The following is an 18987-nucleotide window of genomic DNA, read 5'->3' on the forward strand; positions in this document are numbered from 1 at the left end:
GTCATTAACCTGGTGGGGAGAATATTTCCTGAAGGAGGAGCAACAAGCCTTACACACAGCAACCATTGACACACATGGAGGCCCGCACCCTGCTGGCTCTGTCCCAGGGGCAGGAGCCATGCCACACTGTCCCTGCCTTGGCCAAGCCAGACCGCACCATGTGAGTGGTCTGACCAAACCATGGAGTATAGGTTTCCTGAACCTTTCCCTTTTTTTTTTTTTTTTTTTTCTTTTTTCTTTTTTTTTTTTTTTTGGAGCTGGGGACCAAACCCAGGGCCTTGCGCTTCCAAGGCAAGCGCTCTACCACTGAGCTAAATCGCCAACCCCTTCCTGAACCTTTCCAATCAATATAACAAAAGCCTAGGGGAGCAAGAAATCAGAAACATTTTTTATTACCTTAGATGACTCTTTTATACCCTTACAATTTGCATTTACCTTAAAACCCAGCTGTGACATTCTTAGACACTTCTTAGAGTTGCAAATCTTGCTTTAAGGGTTGTTATGTTGTTGTTGTTGTTGTTGTTGTTGTGTTGTTGTTGTTGTTGTGTTGTTGTTGTTGTTTAATGTGCATTGGTGTTGGCCTGCATCTCTGTCTGTCGGGGCTACTGGCAATGGGGAGCTGCCACGTGGGTGCTGGGATTTGAACCTGGGTCCTCTGGAAGAGCAGTCAGTGCTCTCAACTGCTGAGCCATCTCTCCACCCCCTGTTTGTTTTGTTGCTTGTTTTGAGACAGAGTCTCACTATGTCGTACTGGCTGTCCTGGAAAGCACTCAGTAGACCAGGCTGGCCTTGAACTACCTGCTTCTTTCTCCCGAGTGCTGGGATTAAAGGCGTGGACCACTACGCCCAGCCTAGTTTTGCGTTCTCCATCTAACCATTCCCGAGAGCAGTCATGGCAAAGCAAGTTCCTTCGAATCCTTTTGTTCTCCTTTGTCTGTCTCAGTCAGGTCTTTTACACAAACACCCTTGGGTGAGGAAGATCCATAACCCAACTCTCCAATAAAGCAGAGCAGCAGGAAACAACTTCGGTATTATCCACATCCGAAAGACATTTGAATCCCCGCTAAACTGAATTCAATGACCAGAAAGCCCAGAGATAAATTCTGAGCCCTGGCCGCCAAAGCAGTCGTGGCAAATGGCACTGGTGGTGGTGGCCAGCAGCTGGCAGCAGAGAAAGCAAAACAAAACCAATGAGCACAGAAAAGCTCACAGGTTCAAAGACCGGTCAGAAACAAAGTAAGCAGTTCACACATCCCCCTGAGCCTGACCCATTCTCATCTGACTCCCGTGCTCGCTCCAAGACTTAGAGACACAGCCGACCCATCGGCACTCTCAAAACCTTCCAAACAACCAGGACCGGGGGAGCACACATTTGCTTTTGCCCTGGGTGGGCGTGGAAAGATTTTGTAATTAGATGAGGGAAGGATTATGCTCGGCTGGATGGGGTGTAGGTGTCCTGTACTCAGGGATCTACCTGGAAAGCTGATGGGGACAGGGTGTGTCAGACTGTGTAACTTGGAGGAGAAGGAGAAGAATAATTGGTGATCCTACGCTCAAGCAGATTGGGGGAGCGAAGGAGATAAAGGCCCCCACTTTGACTAAGAGGTCCTGTCCCAATAAGAGGATATAATTAAGTGCTGGGGTTTGATGAGGTTAATAAGGCTGTTCTCCCACTCCAACAACAGAGAAACGAGATAGGGATGTGGGCCACCAAACATCTGTCAGGACCAAGTAGATGACACCATTGCCTAGAAGGGGCGATCTGTGTTGCCCTGGTACTGTGATGACTACTCAGGGCTCCTGAGAGGCCAAATCTTTTAAGTTCAGACTCCATTTTAGAGAACCTGACCTAAGTTTGAATTCAGGTAAACTAACAGGCTGGTACCTAGCATTAGTTTCCAAGTTAACCCCCAATAAAACCTCAGCCTAGCTCCAGTCTCTAGGCTAATCCCCAACAAAACCAGTATTTCTAGGTTATTCCCCCAACAAACCTGCACCCCCAGGTTACAAGCCCACCCTAAGGTGGTCCCTAAGGACCACCCATGCAGAGAGGGAAGCAGAAATTAAGTTTATGATAGGACTCCCAGCACCAGCCAATTATGTTAAAGACCACAGTAGCTTTCCAATTAGATGCTTGCACACGTACTCCCTGCTTGCTGCTTACTATAAAGCCTCAGTCCATAGACATTCAGGGCTCTCCCACCACCAAAACCATCCTGCGTGATGGCAGTGTGTTGGGGGGAGGGATGAGCTAGGATAGGATAAAAACCCTGCTGTGTGGGTTGTATCAGATTGGCCCCTGTCTGGTTTTGGGGGGCTCTCTCTAGATGTTTAAATTTGGCCATAATGTCAGGAGAAGTAGCTCTTTACGGGCAGGCTCACAGAGACAGACCAAGAGGCAAGGTGTCTGGACTTGCCTGTATGTGTTCTAACCTGGTCCCAGACTTGCCTGCGGTCGGTCCTCAAGGAGAAGGTCACTGGATTGTCATCAAAAGTCATTGGAAGACTCTGATCCTGGGGAAGAACCTTGTTGGTAAGAATCGTAAACATCTTGGAAAGTAAGGTTGTAAGATTGGTAATATATTTGTAATCTATTGGAATTCTTTAACAAAGCACAGAAGAACTATTGGTAGGTCAAAGAGGGTGCAGAGGGTTCCTGGAAGAGAATGGGGGACAATAGACATGAAGAATGATGCCAAGACAAGAGTCTGATCAATGTGACAATTTTATTTTTTCCCAAGGCTGAATTTATACCAAAACATGGGTAACAGAGAGAGGGGGGAAGTAAGAAACATTTACACAGGCCAAGGACACAATATTCCTGTGGTCAGGGAGTAGGCTGATGTTGACAGGTTGTCAGAAAGGTCACAGATTTGTCATATCTATTAGTCAGCAGGATGTTGGTTTTTCAGAAAGGTTACAGGTCATCACATTGGGTATCTTAACATCAGACGTTATCATATGATTATTCATCTTGACCACCACATTTGTATTAGTCTTGTGCAGCTGGCTGGGGATTTTCCATGAACCCAGTCATACTTATCTCTAACCATAATATTAACATCAATATGGAGGGTTTCAAGGGCATCGCTCCCAACACTGGTATATATAGTGAGAGGACTGAGCCAGGGACTCCATGACAGGCAGCAAAATGACAGTTAAGGAGACTAGGCCTAGATCCTGTTTCCAAGAACTAGGCAAGTCCAGGCAAGTCAATAACTGGAAACATCCCTCATCCCCCAACCCCTAACCACCACCAACCCCCCTGCCTCAAGGCTTCAGGCACCCAACCAGGAACTGCCCCACCATCAGTAGCTGTCCCCCACTTGGCCTGAGGCAAGGGCAATGAATGGGTTGGCAACAGTTTCCAGGCTTCCCCAGAAACAGTTTCCAGTCCCAATCCCCCAAACCCCTTAAACCTCCCAGCAATGGTTCTGGAATGTTCCTAGATATAGAACTAACCAATTAAGATAAAGGTCACCTACCCCTCCCTGAAATTCCCCTAATGAGCTTTAAATTGGACCTGTGAGCTCACTTGGGCATCTTGTTAAAGGTAGACCCCAGCATGCTGGGATTCTATAGAATAAAATGTTCTTCCCTTTTGCATACTAATTGAATTCAGTATCATTCTTTGGCAAATCATGGACCCTTGAAATGGGCCCTTTTCTATTTGAGATTTTTCTTTTAATAAGTAGAGCATGTGTGTACACTGACTGTAAGACCCCAACCCTTGGTCAGTGGTACTTACTTTGAGACCCCACCCCACCCCCTTGAGACACAAAGGCACAGATCTGTGCAAAAGCAAGAGGTTTATTATCTTCTAGTGCACCGAGGTCAATTAGTCCCTCAGGGCGGGTGACCAGAAGTCGACACTGAACGGCTATTACAAGCAGTTTTTATACTTCCTAGGGGTGCAAGTTACCTCAACAAGGTTATGAAAGACCCTCAGATTGAGGAGACTCTCGCTCCAATCCTGAGGACACCTACCACCTCACAAACAGGCGGGACTCAGTCTTGATGTAAAAACAAGAGGTTTACTTTGGGATACCAATGCATTGGGGCTCAACACGGTCCTCACACAGAAGGGATATGGAGAGCCTCAAACAGCAGAAATGTACAGCTTATATACTCATTTAAGATTACACAGTTTCATTAGCTCAGCTATTTCGGTGCCAAGGATAACTGATTAGGCAGATGTTTCTCATCCTGGAGTTCCTGGGACAGGCAACCATATCAACACAGCCATTTCAGTACCAAGGATGTTTGACTTGATATATGTTTTCCCATCCTGGGGTTCCCAGGACAAGGACCAAGGATATCTGACTTGGCAGATGTTTCTCTTCTGGAGATCCCAGGACAAGGCTATAGCTATGTCAGTACCAAGGACATCCAACTTGATAGAGGTTGGATCCTGGGGCACAATCTATAGTGGTCAGTCAGCTTCCCAGAGATGTTTCCTGTCTTGTAATTGCCCTGCAGTAAATACGATCTATACCATCTGTTCTTATGGTCCGGCAGCTTCCTAGAGAGTGGGTGGGAATGTGCTTTCTGTACTTTCTGGTCTATTGTCTAACGTCTAGGGGCTAAGCAAGGGCCACCTTAAAAGATTCCCATTTTTAAGAAATGGCTGCACTAATATTAAATGGGGATCTTTCAGTTACAGTTCAAACTTATTGGCTAAGCATATTGACCTTTAAATCTACTGGCTAGCAAGCATCCGTCGGTACATTCTGAGAATTTTCTACTCAAGAGTGTTCCTGTGGGTGGAGAATGGAACTTGGCCTAGGCTCGACCTGAGGCAGGAAGCTGGAACTCAACCTAGCCTTGCCTGGAGTGGGGTGGGGGGTAAGGCTGGCGAAAGCCCCTAGAGTCTTTCAGACCAAGCCATTCACCTGGGTGACTTCCTCCAGACAGAGAACCATGGCTGGGTTAGACCAGGTAGGGGATGGTAAAGGGGATCCCACGGCAGAGTGGCATGGAGAAGCAGGGGTACTAATGGCTGCAAGTGGGCTCAAAGTAGGTGCCTGAGGGTGTTGATTTGGATGGCCCATTGCTGAGGCAGGAGATAAAGAGACTGACAGCAAAGGCCAGATCAGAAAAGAAGGGACTGTGGGATGGGCAGAGAAGGGGAAGCTCGTTAGCATGATCAAAAATAATGGAGAAATCATCTGGTTTGGGTGCCATGGCTACAAGAAGTTGTTTCTTGGTTGGCTTATGCCATGTGGTTGAGAGACAGTCCTGACTCGGAATTTCCCACTGGGCCTTAGCGAGGGTCCCTGAGTCCCCCTCCCTGCTCAGCCAATTAATGTAAAGGTCACCACGACCACCAATCATTACATGCCTAGCTGCTGTTGCTAGACTCTGCCCTCACAATTTGCATACAAATCTTATGAAAGAGAAGGGTCACCTCTCCTCTCCTCTGGGTGCGGGACGACACCAGCATGCTGGAACAATAAACCTCTTGCTTTTGCATCAAACCTCATTCTCGAGTCTCATTTGGGGGTCTCCCGGCAGCTAAGGCTCACTTTGAGTCTTACACTAGAAGGAGCTGTTTCTTGGTTGGCTTTGCCCTATGGTTACTTTTAATCATGATGGGAGCGGCTCAGTGGTGGTGCACACCTTTAATCCCAGCATTTGGGAGGCAGAGGTAGGTGGATCTTGTGAGTTCGAGGCCAGCCTGATCTACAGAGTGAGTTCTAGGACAGTCAGGGATAGAGGGAGATAGCCTGCCTTCAAAACCAAAAAGCAAAATATAAACTGGAAAAGGTGGTAATGAGGTCACAAGACCAAATCCAACCTTTCCAATCCTAGCAAAGATGGCTGCCTCCATCCCTACGTAGGAACATCAGCTGAGACAGTGACAAGCCACACATTTCCTTTAAGATTACCTATACAGATTTTTTTCACTCTCAACCTGGTTGTTACAACCCTTAATTCTTTTGTTTCAGGTTTTTAATTGTACCCAATATGCTTATAAATCTTGAGATAGTGAAAGTTACACAATAGCCTTACAAATACGAAGATGAGATTTATACTTGAACAAAAATTTTAGAGCATTAAACTAAAATCAGAAGAATATGAGGTGATCCAGGCAGTGGTGACTCACAGCTTTAATCTCAGCGTTCAGGAGGCAGAGGTAGGAGGACCTTTGAGTTTGAGACCAGATGGTGTGCAGAGAGAGTTCCAGGACAGACAAGACTACACAGAGAAACCCTGTCTCAAAAAAAACAAAAAACAAAAAACAAAAACCCAAGAGAACCAGGGTTTGAAAGATGGCTCAGCAGTCAAGAGCACTGACTGCTCTTCCGGAGGTCCTGAGTTCAATTCCAGCAACCATCTGTGGCTCACAACCATCTGTAATGGGATCTGATGCCCTCTTCTGGTGTGTCTGAAGACAGCTACAGTGTTTTCATATATAAGTAAAGTAAATTAATTAAATCTTTAAAAATGAAAAAGTATGAGATGAACAGCAAAATTCCCCACTGGGAATGGTCTGCCCTTTTATTTTTCTCTCCCTTCTCTGTCATATAGTCAAATGGCTTGGCTGATATGGGACAGAGAGGTTTTGAAGGAAACCTAAAAACAAGCATGGTTCTTGAGGAGTCTGTGGGACAGTCTAATGCCACTGGTACCTAAAGGACATCTGAATCCCTAAAATACTGAACCCCCGTAAAGCTGTAGACAGCGGATATTGCAGGAGGGAACAGAGACGCACCAGCCAGACAGGAAGGAGTGGGGGAGGGTGAAGCTGCATCTGGCCTACAACTTGGCTTTCTCCCCTCCTGTTAGGTCCTGTTCCCACTTTGCAACAAAGTTACAGAGATCGATCAATGGTAATTGACCAATTGACAGAACTTTCACACGGCTTGGAGAGAACAGACAAAACCGGACAAGGCTGTGAATAGAGAAAGCAGAAAGCTTGGCTGTAGGGATGAGAAACCCTTTTCCATTTCCGGGACAGTTTTCTAAGTAGTTGCAAAAGTCCTGAGTAATATTAGGATCTAGGGTGCTGTTAGGCAGGATTTGAAGGGATTATCGAAGGGATATTGAGCCCTCGTTTGATTGCAAAGATGAACAAGCTTAGGGCCCTTCAGGTGGGGTGGCCGGTGGAGAGGCTAGAGGTTTTCTAGAAGGGTGAATGAGAAGGAATGCAAGACACTGTTCCCATAGAGGAGATGGGGCAGAGAGGAAAATGTCACTGCAGCCTGTGTAGTCCAGGGCTTCTCAGGATTTAGGGAGGACTAAGAGAAGACTCGAGTCACCACACTCAACCAGGGTCAGAGGCTTAGCCAAGCTAAGCCTGAGGAGAGACTCAGCATGTGGTACTAAGGCTTTTGTGGAGGCCAGAGGTGAGGTCAGTAACACCCATGCCTGCCTGCCTGGTGTCTCACAACTGCCAATAACTCCAGCCCCACAGGGCATCCAAAGCCTCTGGCCTTTGATGGCACCTGCACACACATTTATGCACACACATTAAAAGTAAACAGGGGGGTTGGGGATTTAGCTCAGTGGTAGAGCGCTTGCCTAGTAAGCGCAAGGCCCTGGGTTCGGTCCCCAGCTCCGAAAAAAAGAAAAAGAAAAAAAAAAAAAAGTAAACAGGAATCTTTCCAAACCACATGGGCATGATGACCCATGCTTTTAATCCCAGCACTTGAGAGACAGAGGCAAGACGATCTCTAGGAGTTTGAGGTTAACCTGGTCTATATAGTGGTTTCAAGGGCAGTCAAAGTCTATGTACATAGTGAGACCCTGTCTCAAAACACGCATGCACACACACACACACACCAGAACAGAACAACAAAAACGTTACCCTAATATTTTCTTCTACCTGCTTCCAATGAAGTGGAGTTTGAAAATAGTTGAATTTTTTTGTTTTAATCACTGGGGCTGGAAATGTGTCTTGGTTAAGGGTTAACTTTTGCAGAGGACCAGGGTTCGGTTCCCAGTACCTATGTGGCAGCTCAGAACCATTTGTAATTCCAGTTCCAGAGAATTCGAGGCCGTGTTCTGACCGCCGAAGGCATCAGGAATATGTGCGGTGCACACGCAAGCAAAAACCACGTAAAATGAGTGTAAAACATAACAACTCTTTTGTTGTTGTTTTAAATCATTTAGGGGAAATGTTGCTATAGGTCCAGGATGGACAGGTAGGCAGGCCTGGGACAGCAGAACGAAATGGGGCCAGGGCCCCACTCACAATGCAGCCAGCCATACAAGTTGTTCTCATTTGTCTCTTTGTCCATTAAGTAGGACGGCTTGTCCTGGCCCTGTACGGTGGGGATAAAATGCAATCTAACTGAAGAAAAGATTGTGCCTAAGAGCAAATGTTCTGTTAGTCTGAAATGACATGGAAACCCTTTGGACTTTTACTCTGTTCAGTATAATTTGTCACCCAAGTCTGCTTCCTAGCCTAGTTTTTCTAGGTCTCTCCTTTTTTTTTTAGATTAATTTTTTAAATTTTATTTATGAGTACATTGTAGCTGTTTTCAGACCTAGACACACCAGAGAGGGCATCGGATCCCTTTACGGATGGTCGTGAGCCATCGTGTGGTTGTCAGGATTTGGACTCAGGACCTCTGGAAGAGCAGTCAGTGCTCTAACCACTGAGCCACCTCTCCAGCCCCCTAGGTCTCTCCTCTACCCTAAAAAACCCGCTGCGTCGAGTTACAGGCAGTTGTGAGCCACTTCACACGGGTGCTGGAAGTGTAGCCCAGGTTCTCTGGGAAAGCACGACTCATTCTTAATGGTGAACCCTTACTACCACTCTCCGATGCCTATTTTTATCCAAATAAACAGGTGTTGTTGATATCCTTTCTCCCGACTCCAGGCTCACCCGCCCATCTCTCACCTGTACCTGACAGCCTCTGGTCACTCTCGGTAGATGTCTAAGAGTTACTAATGCCCCGATGAACCATCTTGGCAAAAGTAACTTGGGAAGAAAAGGGTTTCTCTTGGTCACAGTTCCATGTAACATTGAGGGTAGGAACTCACATCGGGCAGGAACCTGGAGGCAGGAGCAGATCCAGAGGCCATGGAGGGGAATTCTTTATTAGCTTGCTCCTTAGGGCTTATAGAACCCAGCCCAGGGATGACATCACCCACAGTGGGCTGGGCCCTCCCCCATTGATCACTAATTAAGAAAATGCCTTAGAGCTGGATCTTATGGAGGTATTGTTCTCAACTGAGTTTCCCTTCCCTCTGATGACCCTGGTTTGTGTCAAGCTGACATACAGCTAGCTAGCAGACAACCAGAAAAACTTGAAACAGTGAGATGGATCACCAGGAGGCTCACACTCTAGGAAAGAGGCTGTGTACAGAGGGGGCACTGCAGCTGTAGCTCCTTCAATGAGGGAGAGACCAGTCCCGGAGACGACTGGGAGAGCATTAGGAAATGGGAGTGGTCATTGGCAGACTGAAGACCAAACAAACAAACAAAGAACCAAACAAACACCGCAGAGATTTCGGGACTTGAAAGCCAACATGGATCCACAGAGTTTCACCATCTCCCCTAATTTAAGCCTTCTCTAATAATGGACAGCCGAAATGGTCAAGAGCAGAACCTTTGATAAGGTTTAAAAGAGTAAGATTTCTAAAGCCGTTGTCTTAGTTAGGGTTTACTGCTGTGAACAGACACCATGACCATGGCAACTCTTATAAGGACAACATTTAATTGGGGCTGACTTACAAAGTTCAGAGGTTCAGTCCATTATCGTCTAAGGCAGGAGCATGGCAGCATCCAGGCAGGCATGGTGCAGGAAGAGCTGAGAGTTCTGCATCTTCATCTGAAGGCTGCTACTGGAAGACTGACTTCCAGGCAGCTAGGATGAGGGTCTTAAGCCCACACCCACAGTGACACACCTACTCCAACTGGACCACACCTAGTAATAGTGCCACTCCCTGGCCCAAGCATATACAAACCATCACAGTCATTAAGTATCCACACCACATTCTTGGTAATATGATGCATCTTCCCCAGGGCTACCACATATGGTCAGTGCTCAGGAGACACAATTCAGTTGAACTATTTATGGGAGCTACAGCGGAAGCAGGAAACTGGATAGAACCTGTATCTTCTGGATCAGAATGGCGAACAGATGACTTAGTTTTGAGAAAATCTTCTGAACCTGGACCTCAAAGTCCCATTCAACTACTGGGGAGTTGTTAGTAACATTGAATTTCCTCTTTCTTTAATATTGTCAATAAGATAGGATCTACCTTTTATCTACAAAAAGTTACATAGTATTGGGTTTTGTTTGGCTTTCTTTTTTCAATCGTTGCTCCCTCTTTACAACCACACCGTTACAATACTGAATGAGCCTCAGGCTCCCATCCTTGACAACACCATGTTCTTGCCCTTTTTTATGTTCACTTTAAAGACATGGCCTTACTGTATAGACTAGGCTGGCTCTAACCTCACAGAGATCCACCTGCCTCCGCCTTCTGTGTGCTGGGATTGAAGGCGTGCCACCATCCTTTATTTCATGTGTATGCATGTTTTTGCCTGCATGTATGTCGGTGTGTTTGGTGCCCGAGGCAGAAGAGGTCATGAATCCCTTAGAATTGGAGTTACATATGGTTGGGAGCCACCATGTGGGTGCTGGGAACCAACCGTGGGTCCTCTAATAGCTCAACCATCTCTCGAGCCCTTAATCCCCGTTGACATTCATCTGGTAATGAGCAGCTGGCGTTCTGAGTGGACTAGTTTCTTAGTGTGTGTCAACATGACACACCAATCCCTCGGGTACTTCCTTGCAGAGTCCCACTGTAGTGATGTGTAGAAATAAAGTCTCCTGCCCATAAGCCAAAGGTGTAGAAGGATAAAGGCGGTGGCGACTCCTTCAAGTGCTGTTAATGGCATTGTCCTAGGCTAGAGCATAAAAAGGCACTGTGCAAGAATGTGGCAACGTGAGTAAATTCTGCGATACTTAAACAAGTGAAATAGCTGAGATGAAAAATGAACCCTTTCTAGGCTCGACTGTTTACCCAACTTGTGCTAATACTTTGTAAATCTCAAAGCGCCTCCTAGCGGCTACTGGGAACGCCCATATATTAATTGTACTGATAAGGGAACCCGAGGTAAGGAATTCAAAGGCTCACAGAGTAGGAGACACATTTTTATTTCCCCAAATCCTCCACAAATAACCGCCACCCAAGTGTGAGCGCCAAGACGGTCCCTCGAGACTCCGGGGATAAAAACATCACAGCAGCAAGGCTGTCCACTTCCGCAGAGCCCGTGCCGGAAGTGTGGCGTTGGCTCTGTAGTAGAAGCTGCAGGTGCATTGTGGGAAGCCTTTAACTCGTTCACAGGCGGCCGGGTTCGAGGCGCTACATCCTAACCGAAAAAGGCTGGATCTAGACGGGTGTCAGACTCTAGAAAACCTAGAAGGAATGTGACGGAAACTGGAGGGGTTTTTGCTGGAATCAGGGCTAGCAAGACCATTTCTCAGAATCTCACAGCCGCTAAGGAATCTCAGGCCGCCTGAGTCCTCCAGCGTGAGCGAGAGTCCCGTCTCTATGATCAAGGAGACATAGAGGCGGGCCTCTCTACCGTGCTTGGTGAGACTGCGCATGAGCAGTAGCTGAAGCACCGGAAAAATGGCGGAGGAAGGGTGAGTGTGTTGGTCTTTGAATCTTTCTAGTGGGGCTTTGAGAATCCGATGCCATCCCTTCTGTTTGTACTTTGGTACTACAAAAGGATACTGTGGGCTGTGGAAAGAAAATAAAAAGGTTCCATATTACGCAGTAAAGATGGGGACTGAAATAGCGTAGGGCTCCGCGACGGTGGATAGGACATCTGGGGCGACTTTTCATGCAGCGAGGGAAGGAACTGAGGGGAGAGTGACTGGAGAGTGCCAGAGTTTGGTTCACTCACCTTGGCTATCGTAATAACGTTTTCACAGTTTCGTACACATAGTGTTATTTTGATCGTATCCCCTCCCCCTACCATCCCTTTTTTTTTCCCCCTCTGTCTTCCACCAAGCTCTTTCTCCCCAAGTCTCCCTCCTACTTTCATGTGTCTCCCCCACCTCACCCTAGCTTGACTAACTACTCTTCTTGGTGGATCTGTAACAGCCCCAACCCTTTGCGGGTTTTACTAGTGTTTCCTTGCCGCTAGTGACTGTGATAGGCTATAGTAAGCTCTGCCGACCAAAACGAACCCAGAGACCAAAGGTTTTTGGGGACAAGTATTACAGGTTCATGGTGAAGACTGATCAGAAACCATAGGTCCCAGGAAGACCAGGATCTCGACTTGGTTTGGAAAGCCTTGAATGTTGGTTTAGTAATTTTTGTTGATGTCAATTTTTCTTTATCAGGGAAAGAAAAAAGATCCCTTTGGTTCCAGAAAATCTCCTGAAAAAGAGGAAGGCTTATCAAGCCCTCAAAGCTACTCAGGCAAAGCAGGCTCTTTTGGCAAAGAGAGAGGTAAGTCTGGGAGCAAGGGAAGAGGGATATTAGGATTTGAGGTGGATGGATTTTACTAGAGGATGTTTGTTGAACTAGATTTGTTAGCAGATCCCTCACTGGTTTCTCCCATATAGCAAAGATTTACCCTACATCTTTCTGTGAGCAAAATGCTAGAATGGTGTTTAAGGGAAAAGTGAAGACATTTTCTAAATTCATATTAAGTGGTAAAACACCAAATTTGGGAGAAAAAAGTTCTCGTTGGTTTTTTTTGTTTGCTTCTTAGACAGGGTCTGTATATACGGTTTGGAATGCTAACAGATCAGTCTAATTCGACCTCTGCAATGCTGAGATTAAACTGCCAACTGAACTGTGGGACACTTAGAATTTCTGCATTCTGAAAGGTTGAGACAGGAGAATGGAGAGTTTGGCTGTACAGTGAGAACCCGTCTCAAACCAAAAGTATCTTAACAGTTTTTAAAGTTTATTTAGAGTCTGTGTATGTGTGGATTCTGCACATAGTATATACAAGATTTTTGAATGAAAAGAGAAGAAAACCCTCTGTATTTAATGATTCCTAATCTAGTGTTGGGTTTCATACACACTTGTTTTAAATGTTACCAGCATATAAACTCATACCACAAAGTTTTCTTCATAACGTCTTAAGCTTTCTCAGTTCCACCTTGGCTTCCTCGTATGTCCCTTGTGTAGAGTTCTGCCCCCCTTGGCAGAACATGGGAGAGATGAGCTCTCTTTTTAATGGCTCCTGGGTTAATTGTGGAAGGGAAGAGATGGTGATATTTGTCTTCTCTACCTTAGAGAAAAGGGAAAGAATTCCGGTTTAGACGACTAGAATCTTTCGTGCATGATTCCTGGCGGCAGCAACGTGACAAGGTGCGTGTCCGGCGACTAGAAGTGAAGCCGCGCGCTTTGGAGGTCCCTGATAAACACTCCTTGGCCTTCGTTATACGCATGGAAAGGTACAGTACCAGTGTGTTTCAGGGTCCTGGGGGCAGGTGAGCTTTTGGTTCAACTTTGATGTCTCTGTAGGGAGATAGAGCCTAACCTGTTACAGTAGATTGTGTAGGACGGAGTTAGGACCACAGGTGACATAAGTTCAGTGACGCAGACACTCAGGGCGAAGGTGGGGCTCTTACCCTCTCTAAAGTAGGAACCACAGCTTGACACAAGACAGGAAAGTAGGCCAGGCTTAACCCCAGCACTGAAGCACAGAGAGAGGACACACATGAAGAGTTTAGTATCGCTCATGGACATATGTCCTGTGAAGGTACAAGGTATGGTGCTGGGAAGCCATGTCCACACTTAGCAGACTTCACATCTGTCCTCACTCAAATACAGCTGTGTGCCTCTTGGTGTAAAACCTCTGTGTTTAAAACTCTGAGCTCTGCTCTCTTCAAGCTTCCCTGGTTCTGATGTCAGACTCAGATCTGCTGTGACTATGTTCCCTGCTTTTACTGCCTACCTACTGAAGCAATCTGGCTCCCTCGGGTAGACATACTTGACCATATAGCCTAGCATCCCCCCCAATCCATCAGGAACTGTATCCTGTAGCACCCAGGGATTGCTCCACAAAGTGGGCCGTGGTCTGTTTCCAGCCTGCCTCCCACTGCTCTGAGCTCTGAGGTGAATTCTTGTGTCCCGTAGCAGTCTTGGTGTCAGAGCTGCTTGCAAGCAGACCAGCGTAGACTGAGCTCAGACACCTGCCTGTTGGTTTCAGGATTGAAGGAGTGAGTTTATTGGTAAAGAGCACCATCAGGAAACTTGGCCTGAAGAAGTTGTTCAGTGGCGTCTTTGTCGAGGTCACCCCTCAGAGCATGAGAATGCTGCGCACAGTAGAGCCTTATGTGACCTGGGGGTAAGTACCGTTTTCCCACGTGAATCACCTCGTTCTTTGAGTGTGTAAGACACACAGGGTATTGTTTTCCAAGGTTCATGCTGTGTGTTGGCCATTTTGCTGTGGCCAGTCACCAGAAATAAAGAACCTTAGAACCTGGGAGGGCCAGTGATGCTGATGATGCCCCAAGTGTTTGGGACTTATTCGGTTGTCGGTTAAGAGAAGGTAAAATGAATGACACAGAGATTAGTGGTTGAAGCCACCGTGGTAGTGATCGTCGTCAAGTGTGGTGGCTCACACCTACATCCCAGCACTTGGAGGCTGAGGCAGGGAGGTTGCTGTGGATCCCAGGCCAGACTGAGCCATTCTGCTGCAAGATGTTCTCAAAGAAAGAAAAACACATTTTAGAACTGAGCATGGTGTCTTGGGCCTCCCATCCTTGTGCACCAAAGGACAGACATGAAGAAGTTTAGTATCGCTCATGGACATATGTCCTGTGAAGATACAAGATATGGTGCTGGGAAGCCGTGTCCACACTTAGCAGGCTTCATAGCTGTCCTCACTCAAATACAGCTGTGTACCTCTTGGTGTAAAACCTCTGAGGCAGGAGGATTGCTGCAAGTTTGAGGCCAGCATAAGACCTGATCTCAAAAAATGCCTAAGTTTCTAATTTTAAGTCTGTGCTGGGCTTTTCAGTTGGCTCACCTCAGACTCCTGTATAGATAGCTCAGGACCCTCCGGCCTCTGTCTCAGGAGCTGGAATTGCAGGCTTGAGCCACTGTGCTTTTCATTCTTCCTCACAGTTGTCACTCAGTAGTCCACGCCCTGCCTGTGGGAGGTCTGGGTCGGAGAGGCTGACACCTCTTCTCAGCTTGTTCTTAATGGCCAGTGTCTCTGTTGGGCCTTGTGTAGATTTCCAAATCTGAAGTCTGTCCGAGAACTCATCTTGAAGCGTGGACAAGCAAAGATTAACAATAAGACTGTCCCTCTGACCGACAACACAGTGATTGAGGAGCACTTGGGTGAGTGCTGCAGCATGGGGGTTTGGTGGCTGCTGGGATTTGGGACCGGGGTCTGTTCCTCACCTTACAGGCCCAGCTTTTTTCCTGTATACTGGCTAGGTAGTGAACAAGGGGACTATACCCTCTTGTTTTTCAGGGCAGTTTGGTGTCATTTGCCTGGAAGACCTCATCCATGAAATTGCCTTCCCTGGGAAGCATTTCCAGCAGATCTCTGCATTCTTGTGCCCTTTCCACCTCTCTGTGGCCCGTCATGCTACCAAGAATAGAGTGGGCTTCCTCAAGGAGATGGGCTCGCCTGGCTACCGGGGTGACCGCATCAACCAGCTCATCCGGCAGCTCAACTAGAGCAGGAGCAGGTGAGACCGGTGTGTGCCACAGTACAGCCAGTGCTCCTGTTGCCAAAGACTTTGAGAGGGGCTGCGGACGGGGTGTGTGGGAGCGAGGAACAGACTGCACACAGTCAGTGCTGGGTCGGAGCTGGTGGCCGGTGCTCTACTGCTCTACTCTAGACACCTTTTTCTTTGTTCTGTCTTCTCCTAAGATCCCCAGGCGGCTCTGTTCTCTGCTTGAGACTCTGACTGGACAGCTCATCTCTTGCAGATGATAAGAACAACTCTATTTTACATATCAGTCCAGATGTTGACTCCAGGTTTCCAGAGTCAGCACCCATAACCCCAGCTCCTTAATTCTTAGGAGACAGCAAATGGCCTTTTTTTTTTTTTTTTTTTTTTTTTTTTCTTTTCAAAAGAGTTCAGAGGTCTGCCCCCTTCTTTTAAACACATACAATAAGCCTGCTGGGGGGATCCCATCACCATTTCAACCACTGCTGGGCCCAACCTTGCTCTGTCTCCAGCAGACCCTGGACTTAGGAACCTGTCAGCTTTTGTCATCGTAAACAGTGGCAACAACAAAACCTTAGCTGGGTGGGGTCTGTGACCATCACTCCCTACATTTGTCCCCTTCTTTACTGTCTTTCTCACAAGTTAGCTTACAGTAGAGCTGCTTTTGTACCCTTAGGTTTGATAGGCCCCTCCTGTAATTCATACTGCATCTTTACTTCTTGAGAAATTATGTTTTTTTTTTTTAAAGATTTGTTATTTTATGGGTATACTACTGCACATTCATTGACCTGCTTTCCTTTGACTGTGGGAGCAGTGTTAATTCTTATGTGCTATACTAATAGTTGAAGGTTCATTAGCAGAGTAACTGCATATAGTAATTCTGCCAGTCCCCTTCAGACAAAAAGAAAAAGAGTATACTATATCCATCCTTAGACACACCAGAAGAGGGCATCGGATTCTATTACAGATGGTTGTGAGCCACCGTGTGGTTGCTGAGAATTGAACTCAGGACCTCTAGAAGAGCAGTCAATGCTCTTAACAGCCGAGCCATCTCTCCAGCCTTAAATTAACATATATTTGAACCATGTTTTTAGAGTCCTTATCCACAACCTTCAGGCTGACCTGAAGATCAGGACATTTTGCTGAGACATTAACCACACCTTCACCTCCCAGACTCACGCTGTCTCAGATTACCATGGAGTCATTAATGTTAACCGAGAGGACGTTCCTGAGGAGTATAAATTATTATACAGACATTTATGCAAACAGGTCTTTCGCCAATAGTGACCACCCACGCTTGTGGAAGCCCACACCTGCCGCTCTGTCTCAGAGACAGGAGCCATGTCATTCTGTCCCCACCGAGGCCGTGCCAGACCCAGCACTCTCCTTCATTGGTTCTGAGAATCTTTATTGGGTAGTCTTCATGGCAAGAAGTCTTACTTAATGAGCCATCTTGTCAGCACCATGTCTGACTTCTGGTGGGCTGTGCTGTCACCTAGAAGTCCCTGTGAGCTGGAGGTACAGTTGTTAGCTAAGGATGCACGCTCTTAGACCTAGTACTGCAAGGAGAGAGGTTGTGTGTGCCGGAATTTGAGAGTCCTCGGAAGACAGGAACACGCGTGTTGACCTGTTGGGACAGACCCTAATGCAGCTCTGACTGCTAGGTCACAGGCTAGAAAACGTCTGTGTTGCTGTGGACATTTAGCCTCCAGTGGAGAAGAAATCAATCAGCTGATTTCAGGAGGGCTGAAGAGCAGTTAGCTGGTTTGTTGAAGGGGTCAGCCTGGAACAGTACGCCGCTGTTGTTGCTCTGTCCCAGACTGCCATTGGTTTGGTGACACAACTGTGTTTTCCTTCCTTAGGTTTTTCCAAAAGCATGAATTGGAAATGCTTTTGTTTGTATAAAATTACCAAGTATCTTCAGAGAAGATTATTTTCTGCCTTCAAAAACTGAAGGAAAGGGCCAGGAGAACCCCAGTAGGGTGTGCGAGCATCGAAGACATGGAACAGGACGATTGTTCTCCGGTTGGCTGCCCGTCTCTGAGATCCACACAAGCTGTGGAGGAAAGAAATGCCCTGCCTTCCTTCTGTCTTGGTGTTTAATGTTGGGTGAGCGACTAGCCCAAGTATCCTCCCACGCCCTCCAAGACTCTTAAAGCAGTGGGGCAGACCAAGGGGCACACTTGAATCTGGATGAAGAGGGTCTTGGTTTTACTTTTTATTTTTGTCAGAGAGATGGTTGGTTTGTTCAATACAACATCTTCCTGTGTGGCCCTGGCTAGCCTTAAACTCCACAGCAGCCCTGCCTCCGCCCCGCCCTGACACCCCCACCCCACCCCCAGCTGCTGGTGTATAAGCCTGGGGGCTTGTTCCTCAGGCAGAAAGGCAGCTAGAAAGGTGACAAAGGTGGTGCTCAGTCTTACGTGAGGCCATGTTCCAACCGCTTTGGGACCTCTGGGGCTTGCTGCCCTTGATCAGTGTAACAGCATTTGTACCCTGACCTGCAGCGACAGTCCTTTCCTGTAGCTCAGGATTTAGAAAAGCACAAGCATAAATCCATACATTGTGCTTGGAACTCCACGACAGTGACACACACCCTCTTGTCTTTTGTGAGGACAGCCTGCTTTTCTATGCACATTGGTCTGTGAAGCTAGTCTTGTTCTGTGCTACAGGAGGGGACTGAAGCTCAACCACTTGTTTTCAACTACGAAATAGTGTTTAGCTGGGCCTGATGGCACACACCTTTAGTCACAGCACTTGAGAGGCAGAGGCAGGCAGATCTCCTGAGTTCAAGGCCAGGCAAGCCTGTTCTACAGAGTTCCAGGATACCCGGGGCTACACACAGAGAAAATGTTAAAGACCAACAAAAACCAATGATATGAAAGACTGTTGTTTTTAAACTGCCCATACCCAGGAAACGCCCCCTAAACTTCGCCCTTGGCTTAAGGATTCCCGTCTTGCCTTTCCTTAAAACCCACATGAGTCCACATTCCTAACACATGCTTCCCTGGGCTTGCCTGTAACCCTGACTTCATGGGGCCTTGGGATATCAGTGGTAACTGTTGTAGGGCATTGGGAAATGAGGTGACCAAAAATGCATTGCAGTCTTGGAGAAACAGTCACAGCTGTTTAACACTCTGGGACATGAGTCCTGGATCTTACTAAGTTGGGGAGCACTGCAGTGTTGGGGGTGCTTGTCTGCTGTGTGAGAGCCCCTGGATGAGCTGAGCCAAGTCTTCCATTTCTAGTTGCTCAGAGTTTAAAGCAAGGGCTTTTTCTATATAGTAAAAGATTTTTAAAATTTATTTTTGTGTGTGAGTATATGCCATCAGTGTGGGTCCCACAGTAGCCAGAAACTGTCCCCATG

At 47.0% G+C, this 18987-nt stretch overlaps 1 protein-coding gene and 1 non-coding gene across 2 annotated transcripts; both read left to right on the forward strand.

Annotated features, from left to right (window-relative positions):
* The first annotated feature begins 11595 nt into the window (after window positions 1–11595).
* Rpl7l1 (ribosomal protein L7 like 1) lies at window positions 11596–18497 on the forward strand. The gene is made up of 7 exons (XM_032899692.1): window positions 11596–11609; window positions 12315–12423; window positions 13222–13382; window positions 14141–14278; window positions 15170–15279; window positions 15416–15636; window positions 17485–18497. The coding sequence occupies exons 1-6, from the start codon at window positions 11596–11598 to the stop codon at window positions 15622–15624; spliced, it is 741 nt and encodes a 246-aa protein (XP_032755583.1). The 3' UTR covers window positions 15625–15636; window positions 17485–18497.
* On the forward strand, window positions 16393–16523 carry LOC116899823. The gene has a single exon (XR_004387823.1). It is a non-coding gene; the product is annotated as a small nucleolar RNA SNORA19 (small nucleolar RNA).
* Window positions 18498–18987: the final 490 nt, after the last annotated feature.

Source organism: Rattus rattus, chromosome 4 (genome assembly GCF_011064425.1).
Source record: "Rattus rattus isolate New Zealand chromosome 4, Rrattus_CSIRO_v1, whole genome shotgun sequence".
NCBI lineage: Eukaryota > Metazoa > Chordata > Mammalia > Rodentia > Muridae > Rattus > Rattus rattus.